Source organism: Scyliorhinus torazame, chromosome 2, assembly GCF_047496885.1.
Source record: "Scyliorhinus torazame isolate Kashiwa2021f chromosome 2, sScyTor2.1, whole genome shotgun sequence".
NCBI lineage: Eukaryota > Metazoa > Chordata > Chondrichthyes > Carcharhiniformes > Scyliorhinidae > Scyliorhinus > Scyliorhinus torazame.
Window position 1 is genome coordinate 200,416,476 of NC_092708.1, and position 20,053 is coordinate 200,436,528.

General features: G+C 47.6%; 1 protein-coding gene across 4 annotated transcripts in view; it reads right to left on the reverse strand.

The window, feature by feature from the left end:
* Positions 1 to 1,978: 1,978 nt before the first annotated feature.
* LOC140395135 (disintegrin and metalloproteinase domain-containing protein 23-like) overlaps positions 1,979 to 20,053 on the reverse strand; it is a 256,264-nt gene continuing 238,189 nt past the window's right edge. For 2 of the 4 annotated variants that reach the window (XM_072482631.1, XM_072482605.1), the window contains 2 exons: positions 18,802 to 18,892; positions 1,979 to 5,472 (listed from right to left, as the gene is read on the reverse strand). In XM_072482631.1, the coding sequence (XP_072338732.1) occupies positions 5,424 to 5,472; positions 18,802 to 18,892 (140 nt within the window). In that variant the 3' untranslated portion in view covers positions 1,979 to 5,423. The remainder of the gene's footprint in view (positions 5,473 to 18,801; positions 18,893 to 20,053) is intronic. The other 2 variants (XM_072482614.1, XM_072482622.1) reach the window with 1 other exon arrangement.

Genomic DNA, 20,053 nt, shown 5'->3' on the forward strand with positions numbered 1-20,053 from the left:
GAACCTGGGACCCTGGAGGTGTGAAGCACCTGTGCTAACCACTGTGCAACGTGCTGAGTGGGCTTCCACATGACCAGACGCCTGAGCATATACAGGATACTGTGAGCAGTCAGCAGTCACGACAGCCAGGAGTCTGTAAGTTGCAGAGGGTGGGCTTAAAAGAACTAACGCAGCAATGATGGTCTCAACCAGGGCACCCTGAGTCCATGTATTTGCCACGGAGTCATTCCCCGCTACTCCCTGAGATCCAGGCAGACACACCTTTAGCAAGCCCGAAAGGTTTGGAGAGTTTTCTTAGCTTCTTGTGCCCCCTCAAGGCAATGGCACCCATGCCCCACTTGTAAATACTTGTACCAATTCACGCCTAATGACTCCTGCCCAAGAGGGGTGGAGGATGGCAGAGGGGTGGAGCATCGAGGGTCCAGCCCACCAGTCATATTTAAATCCATGCAAATCGTGGCTTTGTATGCTGCCGCCACCAGAGGGGTCTGGAATATCGCAACGGGGTCGGCGCCGTTTTTAGCCCAACGCTCGATTCTCTGCCCGTCTGTAAATTTTGCTGCCGGCGAGGGCAGTGGAGAATCCACCTCAGTAGCTCAAGTAGGCCACATACCCTCTTCAACCTGCTCTGCCATTCATTAGGATCTCAACTGATCTTCTGTCTCGGCTTCACTTTGCTGCCTGCACCCCATATCCTCAATACCCTTAAGGTTCCAAACATCTATCAATCTCTGTCGTGAATATACTCAATGAATGAGCATCATCATTGAGGCCATCCCCAATCCAGGCAGATCCAAGGCTTCTCACTCCTGGCATCTCCGGGCCCTCTGGGGTGGCACAGTGGTTAGCACTGCTGCCTCACAGCGTCAGTGACCTGGGTTCAATTCCAGCCTTGGGTAACTGTGTTGAGTTTTCACGTTCTTCCTGTGCCTGTGTGGGTTTCCTCCGGGTACACCAGTTTCCTCCCACAGTCCAGAGATGCGCAGGTTAGGTGAATTGGCTATGCTAAATTGCCCCTTAAGTGTCCAGGGACGTGCAGTTAGGATATGGGATTACGGGGCTATGGTGAGGTGGGGAGTGCAAATGGGTAGTGTGCTCATTCAAAGGGTCGGTGCAGACTCAAAGGGCTGAATGGCCTCCTTATGCACTGGGATTCTATCGCATTCCAAGCAGTTCCAGACCATCCCAATCCCAGTAGATCCACATTTTCTCAATCCCAACAGATCCAAATGCTCCCAATCCCAGCGAATAAAGACCATCCCAATCCCAGCAGATCCAAATCGTCTCAATTCCAGCAGACCAAAACCACCCAAATCCAGCAGATCCAATATTAGCAACCCCAGCAGATCGAATCCATCCAAATCCTAGAAGATCCAGACCATACCAATCCCAGCAGATCCTGATCTTCTCATTCTCGGCAGATCCAGACCATCCCAGTCCCAGCATCCACCATCCTCTTGGACAGTGCTTTCCAAATCACAGCAAATGCATAGTTAAACATTTCTCCTCAACCCATCTGTTCTTTTGCCAATCATCTTCATCCCGTGTCCCTTTATTACCAGTCAGAGGGAACAGTTACTCCCCATTTACCACAGCAACACCATACAAGACATTGACCACTTTGGAGTCCCAGAGATCACTTACGAAATGCCCAATGTTGCACATGCATTGCTTCTGAGACTGTTGAGAATGTGCAGTGAAATTTTGGAAAGCTTTTTCTTGGCGAGGAGTTATCTAATTGGAGTGAATTAGAATATGTGAGGAGAGAAAGGAAAACTTGACCTTGCACTTTATCAATTTGCCAAAGAGTGAGATACGTAGCCCATGGATACTCTTCCGTTGTTCTCAAAATCCACAGGTGACGATGGATTTGGAAAGCAGTCGAGGCTTACTGCATCCCTGCGTATCTTCGAGTCATAAGTTACAATGCTCCCATTGCATGATGAATAATGATATTAAATATAAATCAGCCCAATAGTTTTTCTTTTAGTCTGGTGACCTTTAATGAAAATACACCTGGTGCTGACATATTACTAAAGAACTAATTAGTCATTCCATTCATGGCATTTCATTAGTAAGTAAAACTTTCAAGAACAGAAATGAGCATATAAAAAATCATTTTCATCATGATCTTCAAGTATTTAGCAGTTCATACCGTGATTCTTTTTGTGGATAGCTGTGTGCAATACACATCTTTGCATAGTAAATAAAAATGTAATTGTTAATCTTTTCTTCCTTTTGTTTTTGTTCCCCATGCACCTATTAGCATATTCCTGCTGAATTTAATATTGAGCTTCTCAATGAATGATCCAAGCCCTGGTTACATTGCTACATGCAGCATCCCAGCTGTAGCCAAGGTTTTGTGTTCTCTAGAATGGCTAATGTTATATACAGTACTGAAGCAGCAGCTATAGAGCAGGTGTACTGGGCAAGGCAGGTGTCTATTCAGGTGCTGTGGTCCAGATACCATTGCCATTGACCTCAGTGGAAGTCACAGGCTGAGGGAACCCATCTTCTTGAGGTTACCAATCCATGGATAGGATTAGCATCCCTCCAGGAATTGAAGATTAATCTCCGAGATGGGCGCTGGACATTACAAAGTAAAAAACACTTTTATCGGCCATAAAATGGTGGTGGTGGCGAAGAACAAGCTGTCTGATTTGGATGCTTCTTTAGAGAAATAAGGTCTTCAAGGGGCCACTCTCTTTCCAATTGGTGTGGGAAGGTGTGATATTGTGTCAGATGGCCAATGGGGGTGGGGCTGACAGAGGTGGCCATGTCAGAAACACCAGCTAGAATGAGCATCCTTGCAGGAATGTCATCATTCTGGTGGGTGGAACTACACTGGAAAATTAAATTGGGAATACTTTACATTGCAGAGGGTGTTGGGGATGTGGAGGCTAAAGCTGCCTGACATCATCAGCAAGGACTGCCTGGGCATAAAGACTGCATGGGGACGGAGAGTGCTTGAGGATGCAGAATGTCTAGGGAGGGGAGAACTCTCCAGGGACGGAGACCTTCTTGGGACAGGGACCGTCTGAGGAGGGTGACAGTCTGGGAATGGGAATGGTCTGGGGATGGGGAGCAGTCTGGGAGTGGCGACAGTCTGGGTGTGGAGACGGTCTGTGGTTGGGGGACAGTCTGTGGTTGGGGGACAGTCTGTGGTTGGGGGACAGTCTGTGGTTGGGGGATAGTCTGTGGTTGGGGGACAGTCTGGGGATGGGGGACAGTCTGAGGATGGAGGACAGTCTGGGGCTGGTCAGTGTGGAGGGTTCATTGCAACTGGACAATGATAGTAAGAATATCCCACTGGGAATGGATGACACTGTCATTGCTCCAGCAGGCCCTCATTGATGGATTCCTTTATTCATCATATTCCCCAATCCCCTTGATTCCCACACCAGTAAATGTTTAAGCTATTTTAATTCAGTGGGTTGTGTTATCATTACTCCCTCCACTGACACCCTAGCTGCATTCTGTCATTTCAACAAGATGTGCACTACAGCAACTTGCCAAGGATCTTTTGATAGCACCTCCGAAACCTGCAACCTCTACCACCTAGAATGACAAAGGCAACAGATACATGGGAACACCACCACCTGCATGCTTCCCTCCAGTCACTCACTATCCCGGAAATATAACACCGTTCCTTCACTGCCAATGATAGTACAGTAAGTTCACCAGTCTACAATCACAGTTCATGTCTCTTTGGGGGTGATTGGGGGTGGGGAATGCTGATAGTTTTCTTCTCCGCTCTCTGGAAAACATGTCCCCAAGATTGCACAAGCACGGGCTACAAATTTCTCTACCCAATAAACAAGATTTTGGTTCCTGGATTTTCTTTTGAAGAAGCGTGAGAGTAAAGCTGAGGTGGATTGGTACAGGAGTCGCAAGCTGGCTTGGCGGGCATTCATCAGCGAGCATCAATACTAATTCTCTCGGTCTCCCAGTGGCAACAGATTCTCTCTTCAAACTATGCCAATCATGTTATTTTTACAGTGCAATGTCATGGGGGAAGAGGGAGGCATTCCAGCCTTCAATGGGGCCCATGTTAGTCAGGGGTAATACGTCAGCCACTGGTCAAAGTGCTGAGGCCTTGGCCATGAGATAAGGGAGTTCAGGTCGGGGAGGGTGAGAAGTTTATTCACCTAGAGGGCATCGAGTTTTGGAACTCTCTGCTTGAACGGGTGGCAAAGGCAGAAATCCACATCGCATTTGAAAAAAATACTTATTCACTTGAAGTGTGTGGTGAACTGTAGGAGTGTGGGCCAAGAGCTGGAAAGTGAATTGGCACAATACCTCTTTCTTGATCCTCACAGACACAATGGGTCAAATGGCTGTCTCCTGAGCCTTAGGTTTCCTATGGCCAGGATTTTACAGCCTCCCCCGCCCCCCCCCCCCCCAAACTCCTTCGTGGGATATTACAGTCCCGCCAAACTGAATGGAGATTTAAATTACTCTGCATATCCTTTGAGGGGGAACACGCGGGGCAATGAAATCCTGAATCACGTTTCTGATATTCACCTCGAATGTTCACCTGGTTGCCTTAAAACGCCCATTACACATCAACACCGATGAATAGAACATGGTGGAAGAAAGAAAAAAAGTTTCCAATTTGTAGTTTTCCTTTTACAGTCAGTCCCCCGTTATTTTTTTTACATCCATATATACTATATTTTACACGTGTTCTGTCGCTGCCTCGGTTACAAATTAGAAAAAAAAACTCTGGCAGTTCAAAGCAGACAAAGAAAGAAAGAAATGCTGAGTGGATGGACCTGAGATTGGATGAGGATTGACCGTTTAAGCTCCCGAGGAAATAGAAACAGTCCTGTTAAGACATCTGCCGATCGATGCTGCGATATTTCCTTCAATTGGGTTTTTGTGTGTGTTTCTTTTTTAAATTGCCATGCAGGTACCTTTAGGAAGAGAATGGCATGCTGTGGGAGAGTAGCGTCTGCTTCAGGAACGCAAAGTGAACATAAAAGTAACTCATGTGCAGCAAGTAGTCTTCAATCTCAGTCACGTGCCTCCTCTGTGCCGCGGCCGACTGTCCACATGGCGAGAATCAAACTCTCTTTTTTCTCTGGTTCGAGGTTGTCTTGGGTGTACTTGGAGCCCACCCCCCTCCCCAATAAGTCTCTGCATCGTCCTCGGGGGTTGTGGAGCGGAGGCAGGGGAGATGGGGGCTTGAGCAAAGGGGATAGAGAGTTGAGGGGGTGAAGGGTAGCCTTTCTCACTCTCTCTCTCGTCAGTAAAATACTCCAGCTCTCTCTCACTGCAGAGTGGAGCGTAGATCTTGAGTTAACACGGTGTCAGGAAGTAGGGCTCTGCCCTCCCTGTGGTTCTTCCAAGAGAGTTTATGCTAAGCAATTGTACCCAGAATCCGCAGGGACAGAGCTGATGAGGCGGTGCCGGACCCCTCTTCAAATAGCGCCAGCCTGATTGGGATCGTATCTTCTCTTCTTGACATTTCTTGCAACGTGCAGTGGAAAGGAGGGGGAAGGGGAGGGGCACAGGAGACACAATGGGGGAAGGGGAAGGAGGAGGGAAAAGAGAAGAACATTAGTAACGGCACAAAGGAGCCTGCGTTTCTGACATGCTGCCTTCACGGTACAGTCATACCCCCGCTCTAAAGCTCCCTAGGATGCGGCGATCATTCCTGCGATGGCTGCAGATCACAGAAGGGGGAAAGGAATGTCACTGGGTGGCAACTAGAGGCACAATGGACCTCCGATCCAATTAAAAGCGATATGAATGACCCCTTTCTGGGCCATGGTGCAGTTCACCTAGCACGGTGAACTCATCAGTTGCCCCAGCCCCCCAGATGTTGGTGGCTGGAAGGGAGGAGGGTGGGGCGAGTATCTAATTTTCCCATCCTCCCTCTGGGTTGCGTGGGAGGAGGTGGGGGTGAGGGGGAAGGAACAGCCCTCGGTGTCTCCCACAATACCATGGACAAACTGATGAAGGAGCTACACTCCGAAAGCTCATGATTCCAAATAAACCTGTTGGACTTTAACCTGGTGTTGTAAGACTTCTTACTGTGGACAAACTGGGCAGCTCAGAAGGACATGAACTCCCGCCCTTCTCTGCCGCGGCAACTCTGAATACTAACGGGTTGGTTTTTGCTTGTGCCAATGACATTCGGTTTCCCTTCTTCCCTCTCTCCCAGTTTAAATTTTCACGTTCCGTTTTGACAAATGGTACGGCCATTGCTGGCTGTGGAAGTGCCGCTACACACCACTCAATCCTTAGTTCTGTCTCGAATCAAGCTTTAGACTGAGGGATGCCTGTATAATTAAGCACAGCTGAGCAGCATTAAAGGGCTACTGGTCACACTTACACATCACACCTACTGTTACACCCCTGGAAAATGGACAGAGCCGTGACCTTTGCACGCTTAAGGGGTTCCTGGGAATACTGGGCAAGAGCTTCCTGCTCCTCCCTCCCACCCCTCGGAATGTAATCGGCTCTGCTGGTACCGGCTGTCCATTCTCCCAGGAAGGAGGTGGTGGTAGAGGAGGAGAAGATGGGAGAGGAGGAGCAGGAGGAGATAAAGCTTGTTCTTTTACGGAGGGAAAAAAACAGCAAGACATCACAAAGCAATGGATATAGGGATGTGCTCCAACCTCCCCAAAGTCTGGCTTTATGTGGGGCATATATGCAAGGTCTCATGCTAAGGCATCCCAACCTATTGTGTAATCTTTTCCTTCCAAAAAACATGCCCATTACCGTTAGAAATGGCATGCAAAGAAAACCTAGAAGAAACCAGTGATCTTGAGGAGTGCGCGCTGACACGAAGAATATACCAGAGGTCATGAACCATGCGGAGTTAGAATACAATTCCCCAGCTTAATTATTACGCATTCCTTTTCTTGAAGTGGTTAAAGCTCACCACTAAAAAGGCAAGGTGTGAGGTGAAACAATCTCTAGGATTGCCCTCGCCGCTCCAGAACAGAAGGGCACTGCTGTGAACAATCCTGAAGACGGGGTTGCCAACTCTGATCACAAGCATTCCTGGAGGTTTCATCACATGACTCGTGCCCCCCACCCCCTTCCTCCAGCCATTCGTCATCCAACACATCTACCCTTGTGACGTGCGGCCATCCTACGCCAATCGGAAAGCAAAAAGACTCATTAACCATCGCTTGATGCCTTAATTTCCCCATTTTCAATATTTTTATATCTGATAAAGAGAAAATGTTCAAAGAAAATCGAAAGATCTTTTTTAATGCCCATGGTTTTTCACCAGGGTCACACATAGTAGTGTTCTGGAGATTCTTCTTCAATTCCAGGCCAACCCTGGAGGGTTGGAAACCCTTCTGGGAGACAAGTGTTGTGGGGAAAAACTGTGCGCCTCCTTTATATTTTCTTTGAATGCTTTTGTTTATCATGAATAACAAAACAAATAGGAGTCGAGGGTGGGAGGTGGATGGCTGTTTGACAGTTATTAATTATCCAATACAGTCAAAAGGTGGTTTGCTTTTGAATTGCCATAAGGTAAATGATGTCCATGGAGATGTGTTGGTGAGATCAATGGAGAGAGACCGGGGACCTCAACAGGATGTGATGAAGCCTTCAGTAATACATTCAATGAGAGTTGGTCAGTCTGGGTACAGTAATATTTGTAGCGTGACATTAAATATCTGGTTATCTACTTTTCTTCCCATCACGAGGTTTAACCCCCCCCCACCCCCCGCCCCCCACCCCAACACACTTGTGAATGGTGATTCCGCAACTTGGTATGGATGCCCATGATGCCAGACAGAACGAGAATGACAACTGTGCTCAATATCTGAAACATACAATAGCATTGCCAAACCTCACTGCATAGTTGATACAAGATATGGAGCCAATCTTACAAGGCCAATCTCACCTCATGGAGGGACCTCAAACGACAACGCCAACTGTTGATTGCCATTACCAAACTATGCATCAGGCTAATCGTCTTCTGTGAGACGTCCAGGCTGATGCTTGTTAATTCTTTTGCACTCCGCGCATTGATGGTGAACAGTCACTTAGACAATGAGGACCAAAATGGAGAGGGCTCATTTGAGAAGGCACCAAACGCAGTGAGAGACTTCGCTGGGAATGCCCAGAGGTGAGGGCGGGGGGGATGATGCACAAACCTCCAAACAATCAATTTACCTGGCCCTTCGAGCACAATCTGCCGCGTCAAATCGAAGTGGAAGCTAATCGTGCTCGATCCCGAGGGGCTGCCCCAGAAGGTGACAACATGGCTAGTTTTCCTGACCTTTGCCTTCCGGAAACAGCAAGCACAAAGTTCAGGAAAAGGTGGGAAGTGGGGCGGTGATGAAGACCAATTTTACCAGGCGCTCCACTTCCTGTATGTCACTCTAGGATCTCTGCACCAGGTGGAGGCACATTGCTGTCACACTGAAGAGTAAAGGAAGAAAAATTCGTACAGTGCCTTTGACACCCTGAAGAATTCCCAATGTGCTCTAGAAGTACTTTGGAAGTGTTATCACTCTTCCAATATAAGAAATGTTGCAGCCAATTTATGCGCGGCAAGGTCCCACAAACAACAAAGTGATAATGACCAGGTTATTTGTTTTCTCAATTATTTTGGTTCTGGGATAAATCTTAGCGATATCAGTGAACTCACTTTCTCATCCCTGAAATATTGCCATGAGATCTTTTATATCTACCTAGAAAAATGGACAGGGCAGGGCTTTAGTTTAATTGTACCTCGGACAGACAACACCTTCGACAGTGCAGCACCCCTCGAGTATTGCACTGTGACCATCAACCTAAACTCTGTACTCAAGTCACGAGTGGAGGGTTTGAACCTACAATCTTCAGACTCAGAGCTGAGAGTGTTAACCACAGAGACACAGCTAGGAAGGCAGCAATAGGTATCTCTAATGCTTGAGCCACAAATCTCCTAGACATTGGGACATCCCATGAAGCAACAACTGGAAGGCCCGAGGCCTTGCATTCAGGTTTACAGCTACTCTCCAAATTTTCTCCCCGGCTTTTTTGATGTTAGGTTCCGCTAGGGACAGATTTTTACCAAAGCTCAGGACAGCAAAATATGGGACAAGAGACCTCAATAGATTTAAAGCAGGAACCTTTCAGATTCTGGTCAACAAATTGGATTCAATGTTAACAGCAATGCACCAAGGGAATGATGTGCACAGATAGACCAAAGATCCACTCCTGCCTGAAAGTTTTACTTTGCTACTTGCACATTCCAATGAAATGCTATCAACTGGGACACTGATTGAGACCGTGCAGGAATCATGGGATGCAGAAACATGGCCACTTCCTGGGTCATGGACACTCCTATGGGACAGTGACTGGGTGCAATCTCATTTGCTTTATGAGCATCTTGCATAGCAGTTGTCATGGCAACAATAACTTGCACTTATACACCCCATAACATATAATTTCAAGACAGTTCACAGGCTCGTTGGCCAATCAGAAAAGATTGACACTGAGCACGAGGAGAGATTAGGACCAAGAGCTTTGTGGTGGAGCATCTTAAATCTAGAAGGGAAAGGTAGAGAGGCAAAAAGGTTTCGGAAGAGAATTGAAGAGTTTTGGGCTGAGGTTGCCTCAGACATGGCTGTCCACAATGGGTCAATGAAAATCAGGATGTGCAAGATGCCAGAACTGTAGGGGTGCAGAGGCCTCATAAGATCCTGGGGCTGGAAGGGATTGTAAAGATCAGGAAAGTCATGGTTTTGGAGGGGTTTGAAATCAAGAAATAGAATTTTAAAATTGAGGACCCGTCTGACTGGGATCCAATGTAGTGAGGGCAGGGGTAATGGGTGAATGGGACTCGGTGAGAGTTACAGGCATCAGAGTTTTAGATGAGCTCATATCAATTATGGAAGATAGGAGACCAGCAACTACCTTGACGTAGCCAATATCTTCCAGGAAATGTGGGAAACCTTCCGTTCTAGGAGGACGATTCGCCGATCCAGATGTTGCGTGCAGGTTAATGTGTAAGCAGTGACACAACTCTGTTTCAGCCCATCAAGAAGTGAGGATACGGGAATCCTCGAGTGTGTGGAAGTACTGCATCAGAGATAGCGGTGACTTTGGCCAAAATTCCTCATGGGCTATTGAGACACCATCTGTTAGGCTTCTCTTCCTCACATCAAGGACATATTGTGCCTCAGAACGACAGTGCAACTTTAAAGCTAACAGCAACCAAGAATAAGAAAGGCAATTCTTGGCGATGGGGGAGGAAGGAATATTTGCTCTAAGAAAGCAAAATTAGAGGCCTAATCAGTAAAATGTAGGTCAAATCCAATCCAGCCAATTAGCTTCCCATCAGTTCAATCGCAAACATCAGCTAAGTGATGGAAGGTGTTGTTCACGGTGCTACAAGCAGCACTCATCAACAATAACCTCCTCACAGATGCTCAGTCTGAGTTCTGCCAGGGCCACTCAGCTCCAGAAATCATTACAGCCTTGGTCCAAATGTGCATTAAAGAGATGAACACCAAATGTGAGGTGAGAGTGACTGCCCTGGACATCAAGGCAGCATTTAACCAAGTGTGACATTGAGGAGTTTTACTAAAACTGGAATAAACGGGAATCAGGGGGGAAAACTCTCCACTAGTTGGATTCCTACCTGGCACAGAGACAGGTAGTTATGGCTGTTGGAAGTCAATTATCACAGTCCTCGGACATTGCTGCAGGAGTTCCTCGGGATAATGTCCAAGGCCCAGCCATCTTCAGCTACCTCATTCCCTCCATTACAAAGTCAAAAGTGGGGATGTTCATTGATGATTGCAGTGTTTAGTTCCATTTGCAACTCCTTGAATAGTGAAGCAGTCCATGAGAGCATGTAACAAGACGTGGACATGGGTAAACACTAATGCCATGCAAGTGCCAGGCAATGACCTTCTCCAACAAGAGAGAATCTAACCTTCTCCATTTGGCATTCAATGGCATTACCATCGCTGAATCTCCCACGATCAACATCCTGGTGGGTTACCATTGACCAGAAACTGAATGGGATCAGCCATAAAAATACTGTGGATGGTCAGAGACCGGGATTTCTGAGGCAAGTAAGTCACCGCCTGATTCCCGAAAACCTGTCCACCACCTCCAAAATGCATGCCAGGAGTGTGATGGAATATTGTCCACTTGGCTGAATGCTTGCAGCTCTCACAATATTCAAGAAGTTCGCCACCATCCAAGACATAGCAGCCCTTTTGATTGACACCTACACATGGAGGCAGAAGTGGATACCATCTACAAGATTCACTGCAGCAACTCGCCAAGGCTCCTTCAGCAGAACCATCCAAACACACACCCTCTACCACTTGGATGTGGGTGCCACGGTGGCACAGTGGTTAGCACTGCTGCTTCAATGCACCAGGGATCTGGGTTCAATTCTGGCCTTTGGTGACTGTCTGTGTGGAGTTTGCACGTTCTCCCTGCGTCTGCATGGGTTTCCTCCGGGTGCTCCGGTTTCCCCCCACATTCCAAGGATATGCAGGTTCGGTGGATTGGCCATGCTAAAATTGCCTGTTAGTGTCCAGAGATGTTCAGGTTAGTCAGCGTTACGAGGATAGAGTGGGGTGTTGGCCCAGAAAGAGTGCTCGTTCAGAAGGTCAGTGCAGACTCGATGGGCCAAATAGCCTCCTTCTGCACTGTGGGGAATCTACGGATTCTATGAAGATGGACAAGGACAGCAGATGCATGAGAACGTCACCATCAGCTGGTGCCCTACCAAGTCGCACATCATCCTAACTTGGATATTCCTTAATTGCCGCTGGGTCAAAATCCTGGAACACCTTTCCTAACAGCACTGTGGGCATACCTAGACCACACGGACTGCAGTGGGTAAGGAAGGTAGCCGGCCACCACCTTCTTGTGGGCAACTAGGGATGGGCAAAAAATGCTGGCTTGCCACATCCCATGAATAATGAAAACAAAGACTTCTGGGAGGCAGACATTGAGTCCTTTTTAGATCAGAGGTTAGACATGTTGCAATAAACAGAAAACGCTGGAAATGAGCAACAGGTCTGGCAGCGTCTGTTAGAGAAACAGAGTTAACACTTCAGGGTCAGTGACCTTTCAGCACAACAGGAAAAGGTTAGAAATGCAACAGGTTTTGAGTGGATGAGAAGAAAAGGAAGGCCCATAATAGGGTGTAAGGCAAAAGAGACTGAGTGACACCCGAGTTGTTCTTCCAAGGCCCATAGATCTTGTCATACTCTGCTGAGTATTTCGACTGATTTCTGCTTTCATTTCAGATCTCCAACGTCCACAGTATCTGACCTTTCAATTAGGCATGTTGAACTCCAGATAACCTTGAGAATGCTTGCTTGACTCTGCCTACGAGTCATGCCAGAAATGAAAAACCCAATACCACTCGCAGATTGAAAAGGAATTGAGAAAGGTTTTTACAAAGCCTTTCACATTCGCCACAAATTACTTTATTGCCATTGGATTGGCTTTGGAAGTGTTGTTAAGTAGGCCCAGACAGCAGTCAATTTACAAAATTAGTCAAGGGGACAATATTTGCCAGGACAACTCTCTCTGCCGCTTGAACACTACATCCAAAAGATAACCATGATGTGGAGATGCCGGCGTTGGACTGGGGTGAGCACAGTACGAAGTCTTACAACACCAGGTTAAAGTCCAACAGGTTTGTTTCGATGTCACTAGCTTTCGGAGCGCTGCTCCTTCCTCAGGTGAATGATAACAGCAGTAAGACTACGGCACTCTTTCATTGCAGGACTGAAGCATTAGGCTAAAACAGACATTTGATTACAAGTGGGATATCAGACCCAGAGGTGAGAGTGTGGCCAAACATACCACACTGCACCTGTGCACAGGCATGGACCGGCAACCTATTGACCTCTGCCCAGAGCTGAATAGCAACTGTAAAGCTGAAAGGTGTGCACCATCTACAAGATACACTTTGGCAAGTTGCCAAAGTGAGGTGAGAGTGACTGCCCTGGACACCAAGGCAGCATTTAACCAAGTGTGACATTGAGGAGTTTTACTAAAACTGGAAAAAAACGGGAATCAGGGGGCAAAACTCTCCACTAGTTGGATTCCTACCTGGCACAGAGACAGATAGTTATGGCTGTTGGAATTCAATTATCACAGTCCTCGGACTGATAGCGCTTTCCAACTCCAGGACCTCTACCACCTAGAAGGCCAAGGGCAGCAGGCACATGGGAATATCGCCACTTGCAAATTCCCCTCCAAGACACACTCCATCTTGACATGGAGCTGTATCGCTCTCCCTTCACTGTACCTGTGTCAATATTCTGGAACTGCCTTCCTAACGGCACTGTGGTTATACCTACACCACATGAACTGCCACAGTTCAAGAAGGCAGCTCAAAATCACCTTCTGCGGGCAGCACGGTGGCACAGTGGTTAGCACTGCTGCCTACAGCGCTGAGGACCCGGGTTCGAATCCCGGCCCTGGGTCACTGTCCGTGTGGAGTTTGCACATTCTCCCCGTGTTTGCATGGGTTTCCTCCCCACAACTCAAAAGGTGTGCTGGGTAGGTGGATTGGCCACGCTAAATTGCCCCTTAATTGGAAAAAATAATTAAATTAAAACCTAAATTTTTTTTTTTTTAAATCACCATCTAGGGATGGGCAATAAATGCTGGCATAACCAGCGATGCCCATCCCCATCCCATAAATGAATGGAATAAAAAGACTTCCGGGTGGCATTCTCAGGACCATTAGTTGTGGAGTGAAAGGAAGGAAAAAAGTGTGAGAGCGTGGTATGGAGAGTTTGGAAGGCAGGTGTCTGAAGAAGATTACAGAGACAGGGATGGGGGAAGTCATGGAAGGAAATTCTAAATTTGAGCTGTTGGATAATCAACGTGAGGTGGCCGAGGACAAACGTGATGAGTAACTGGAGTTTGGTGCATGATTGGTTCCAGGGAGAAGAATCAGTTTGCCTTACTCTCAGACACTGACCATGATGATAAGATAGATAGCTACCTGCCTAACCTTGGAATACTGCGAGAAACCGATATACAAGTTACACAACAAAGATCGCAGACCATTAATTTTGCAACGAGTTCTAAAAGACAAAGTAGGAGCAGGTTAAAGACAATACAGAATAAAAACTACATGTACTGCAGCCAGTCGAAGGAGAAGCATTGGAAATTCTAAGCTCTGAATTATGCTCCTGACCATATTTGTAAGCAGTTCCATCTGCAAAACTGCTGCGTTTTAGTGTCAATAACACTAATTATATAGTAAACATTTTAGCCTCCCATTTATCCATACCTCCCCAGTACCCTTAAAAGAAAGATAGATGACTACCCTATAAACAGTTCCCAGCTATACTTCACCTAGCTTCTCTCTCGGCAGGTAGTATCCTTGTTGACAGAGTTTTGTTAATCATGGCTTATGGAAATGATAGCATTGTCAGCCCCCATGAACTACCTCAACAGGTAAGGGGATTAAACACATGCTGTTGGGGGTTAGTCTGTACCACACTCTAAATATCTAAGCTAATGGCTCCCTTCCCCTAGCTGAGGGAGTCTATTTTTAAACAAAATGCATTTGCAATCCACAAGCTCCTTTAGAGGTTGAAGTATTCCTCTTATTCTTTAAAATCCCCCCCCCCCCCCCCGGGTCCACTAGTATAGCTTCTGCACCATCTGGGAAGAGAATGCTGCAGGTAGCCAAGCAGATGCATACATACTAGAAGGTAGGAGCAAGAGGAGGCTTTTGGCCTTTCGAGCCTGCTCCGTCATTCATCACGATCATGGCTGATCATCCAATTCAATAGCCTAATCCTGCTTTCTCAGCATAATCTTTGATCCCATTCTCCCCAAGTGCTATATCTAGCTGCCTCTTGAATATATTCAATGTTCTAGCATCAACTACTTCCTGTGGTAATGAATTCCACAGGCTCACCACTCTTTGGGTGAAGAAATGTCTCCTTATATCTGTCCGAAATGGTTTACCCTGAATCCTCAGACTGTGACCCCTGGTTCTGGACAAATCCATCATTGGTAACATTTTCCCTGCATCTACCCTGTCTAGTCCCGTTAAAGTTTTATAAGTACCTATGAGATCCCCCCTCATTCTTCTGAACTCCAGCGAGAACAATCCCAACCTAGTCAGTCTCTCCTCATATGACAGTCCCGCCATCCCTGGAATCAGTCTGGTAAACCTTCGCTGCACTCCCTCGAGAGCAAGATCATCTTTCCTCAGAGAAGGAGACCAAAACTGCACACAATACTCCAGGTGTGGCCTCACCAAGGCCCTGTATAATTGCAGCAATACATCCCTGCTTCTATACTCGAAACCTCTCGCAATGAAGGCCAACATACCATTAGCCTTCTTTACCGCCTGCTGCACCTGCATGCTTACCTTTAGCGAATGGTGCACATGGACACCCAGGTCCCGCTGCACACTCCCCTCTCCCAATTTACAACCATTCAGGTAGTAAACTGCCTTCCTGTTTTTGCTTCCAAAGTGAATAACTTCACACTTATCCAAATTATACTGCATCTGCCATTGATTTGCCCACTCGCCCAACCTGTCCAGGTTATGCTGTAGGATCCTGCATCTTCATCACAGTTCACCTTCCCACCCAACTTGGTATAATCTGCAAACTTTGAGATGTTGCATTTTGTTCCCTCATCCAAATCATTAATATATATTGTGAATAGCTAGCGTCCCAGCACCGATCCCTGTTGTACCCCACTAGTTACTGCCTGCCAATTTGAAAAGGACCCATTAATCCCTCCTCTTTGTTTCCTCTCTGACAACCAGTTTTCTATCCACCTCAATACATTTCCCCCAATCCCATGCGCTTTAATTTTGCACAATTATCTCTTATGCGGGACTTGTCAAACGCTTTCTGAAAATCCAAATATACCACATCGACTGGCTCCCCCTTGTCCACTGTACTGGTTACATCTTCAAAGAAATCCAACAGATTTGTCAAGCATGATTTCCCCTTCATAAATCCATGCTGACTCTGACTGATCCTGCCACTGCTTTCTAAATGTTCCGCTATAAAGTCCTTGATAATGGATTCAAGCATTTTCCCCACGACCAATGTTAGGCTTACTGGTCTATAATTCCCTGCTTTCTCTCTTCCTCCCTTTTTGAATATTGGAGTGACGTGAGCTACCCTCCACTCTGCAGGGACAGTTGCAGAGTCTATAGAATCCCAGAAGATGACCACCAATGCATCCACTATTTCCAGAGCCACCTCCTTAAGCACTCTGGGATGCAGATTCTCAGGCCCTGGGGATTCATCCACCTTCAATCCCATCAATTTTCCCAGCACCATTTCTCTACTAATGTTTATTTCCCTCAGTTTTTCCCTCTCACTAAACCTTTCATTCTCCAACATTTCTGGTATGTGATTTGTTTCCTCTTTTGTGAAGACAGAACCAAAGTATGTATTCAATTGCTCAGCCATTTCTTTGTCCCTTATTATGCACGGTATGCAGCACGATAGCACAAGTGGATAGCACTGTGGCTTCACAGCAACAGGGTGCCAGGTTTGATTCCCCAATGGTCACTGTCTGTGCGGAGTCTGCATGTTCTCCCCGTGTCTGCGTGGGTTTCCTCCGGGTGCTCCGGTTTCCTCCCACAGTCCAGTGACGTGCAGGTTAGGTGGATTGGCCATGATAAATTGCCTTTAGTGACCAAAAAGGTTAGGAGGGGTTATTGGGTTACGGGGATAGGGTGAAAGTGAGGGCTTAAGTGGGTCGGTGCAGACTCGATGGCCCGAATGGCCTCCTTCTGCGCTGTCTGCTCTGTTTTATGCATTCCCCTGTTTCTGTCTGTAGGGGACCTACATTTCTCTTTACATATCGATAGAAACACATGGGGTGGGATTCTCCGACCCCCGGCCAGGCCGGAGAATCGCCGGGAGACGCGTGAATCCCGCCCCGCCGCCGTTTTTTTGGCGGGGGCGGGAATCGAGCTGCGTCGGTCGGGGCTCGTTAGCAGCGCCCTCCCCCCCCCCCCCCCCCCGCGATTCTCCGGCACGCAATGGGCCGAGTGGCTGCCCGTTTTCGGCGGGTCCAGCCGGCGTATATTACACCAGGTCCATACCAGCGGGACCTGGCTCTGCGGGCGGCCTGCGGAGTCCTTGGGGGGGGCACGGGGGTGATCTGGCCCCTTTGGGGCGGGGGGGGGGGCATGGTGGCCTGGCTCACGGTGGCCTGGCCCACGATCCGGGCCCACCGATCTGCGGGCAGGTCTGTGCCGTGGGGCACTCTTTACCTCCGCGCCGGCCGTTGTAATGGTCCGCCATGGCCGGCGCGGAGAGGAACCCCCCTGCGCATGACCCCAGCACAAGCTGGCGCTCCCGCACATGCGGCAACTCGCACCGGCTGGTGGAGGCCATTCGGCGCCGGTTGGCGCGGTGCCAACCCCACCGCCGCCGGTCTAGCCCCTGAAGGTGCGGAGATTCCGCAACTTCCGGGCGGCCTGACGCCGGACTGTTCACGCCACTCCTCAGCGCCGGTACGGCCCGCTCTGCCGGTTAGGGGAGAATCCCGTCCTTGGTATCAGTCTTTATGTTCCCTGCAAGCTTCCTTTCATACTGTACGTTCCCTTTCTTAATAAATCCGTTCGTCCTTCTTTGCTGAATTCTAAAATTGACATGATGGAATCATTGAGGCCTCTTCACTAATCTCTACTGAACAATAATTTAAAAGTATTATGACAAATGGCAAAGAGTTTTAGAAATATAATCATGGGGAGTATGTCTTCTAGGGAAAATAAAATGTTGGGTGAGATTCTCTGGCCACCCCGCTGTGTGTTTCTTGGCAGCAGGAGACGGCCCATTGTTCACTGCCAGCGTGTCAATGGGATATCCAACTGAATCCACCCGATGCCTTTGGGAAACCCATGGCGACGGGTGTGCCCCCAGCGGGACCGGAACATCCCGCCGATGTGAACAGCCGAAGATCTCGCCTGATGCTTACACGAGACCCACAAGTTACCATCTTTTTTTCTCATCCGGCCTCATGTCGACTTCCTCAAGGAGTGGAATACTGAAACAACAGTGCGACAATACGTCCCCATAGCCTAGGGGTAAGATTCTCTGGCCTCCCCGGGGCGTGAGGCGGCCCGCCATTGGCTGGCAGCGGGATCGTCTGGTCCCGCCGCCATCAATGGGATTTCCCCACGTCACTGGGAAACCCATGATGGGGGTACACCATCAGCGGGGCAGGAAGATGCTGCCAGTGGAACAGTTGGAAGAACTTGTCCCAGGCAGGCAGGGAGGATGTCGCCTGGCTGCTAAATAAATAGCACGCCAACTGAAGCATTCAAAACAAAGAAACAAATGGTTTATCCAGTTTCCTGGATTCCAAGTACCTCTTATTTAGATGCCCATTTAGATCCTAGAAGGATCATGATGAATCCCAATGAAATCAACCTGGACTCCTTCCCACAACCAACAATTGATCAGTGCATCAAAACCACTTTGCACATGTACCAGTCTTGCAAATCACTGAGGGATATCAGATAATGACACAAATTAAAGATATATATATATATACTTTATAAAACATGCACTTCAAGCTTTGAGCTAGGCCAGTCCAAACTGTCTGTGGTTCTGCTGCAGACCGATTGATGGAAAAAGAACGTTTCTCCGTTACCTGGGATTTTTTTTGCCACAGAGAGAAACGGAAGAAAAAAAAGACAGCAAATTTTTCAGCGCTGTCCCTTCAGATTAATAGTCGATCTTTCAGCCAGAATTATTATTTTTGTTAGATCTTGTAGCAGGACCTCAAAACTTGGTGTTGTAAGCAGAGTGTAGTGCCACAGCTATTGAAGATAAGACATGCGACATTGCTTACTTAAAGCCCCATCCTGTCCCCCCAAGGACAATAGCAGCCACCAGGATGGCGCCTGCGATGGACCCTATTATAAGATTGGTTGCACTAGGACCTGTGACAAAGGATCATGGGAAGAAACAGCATCAGAACCAATCACCGAGGTCACACTTGAGGGAATACAATTTTTAGTTCATGCTAATAAAAATGATCGAATAACAAAACTTTTATCACTTCAATGTTAAAACACTACATCATGCAAAAAACAAATCATTAAGTAAATGAAACCGCCAAGGTCCTACTCTACATCTTAAAAGAAGACAAGGTTGGATGATTAGATCTGTGAAAAGGATTCCTTAGATAAAACCCGTTTTTTAGCTAAGGCTCTCAATGACAACTGCACAACTGTGGAAATGTGATGCCGAGTCAGTTCCGGAATTTTCTACAGGGATAGAAGAGAGAGAGTGGGAGTGAGACACGGAGAGAGGAAGAGACAGAGAGAGAGGGACAGAGAGAGAGAGAGAGAGAGAGAATGGAAGTGAGGGAATGGAAGATGGAGACGAGAGATGGGGAACAAAGAACAAAGAAATGTACAGCACAGGAACAGGCCCTTCGGCCCTCCAAGCCCGTGCCGACCATGCTGCCCGACTAAACTACAATCTTCTACACTTCCTGGGTCCGTATCCTTCTATTCCCATCCTATTCATATATTTGTCAAGATGCCCCTTAAATGTCCCTATCGTCCCTGCTTCCACTACCTCCTCCGGTAGCGAGTTCCAGGCACCCGCTACCCTCTGCGTAAAAAACTTGCCTCGTACATCTACTCTAAACCTTGCCCCTCTCACCTTAAACCTATGCCCCCTAGTAATTGACCCCTCTACCCTGGGGAAAAGCCTCTGACTATCCACTCTGTCTATGCCCCTCATAATTTTATATACCTCTATCAGGTCTCCCCTCAACCTCCTTCGTTCCAGTGAGAACAAACCGAGTTTATTCAATCGCTCCTCATAGCTAATGCCCTCCATACCAGGCAACATTCTGGTAAATCTCTTCTGCACCCTCTCTAAAGCCTCCACATCCTTCTGGTAGTGTGGCGACCAGAATTGAACACTATACTCCAAGTGTGGCCGAACTAAGGTTCTATACAGCTGCAACATGACTTGCCAATTCTTATACTCAATGCCCCGGCCAATGAAGGCAAGCATGCCGTATGCCTTCTTGACTACCTTCTCCACCTGTGTTGCCCCTTTCAATGACCTGTGGACCTGTACTCCTA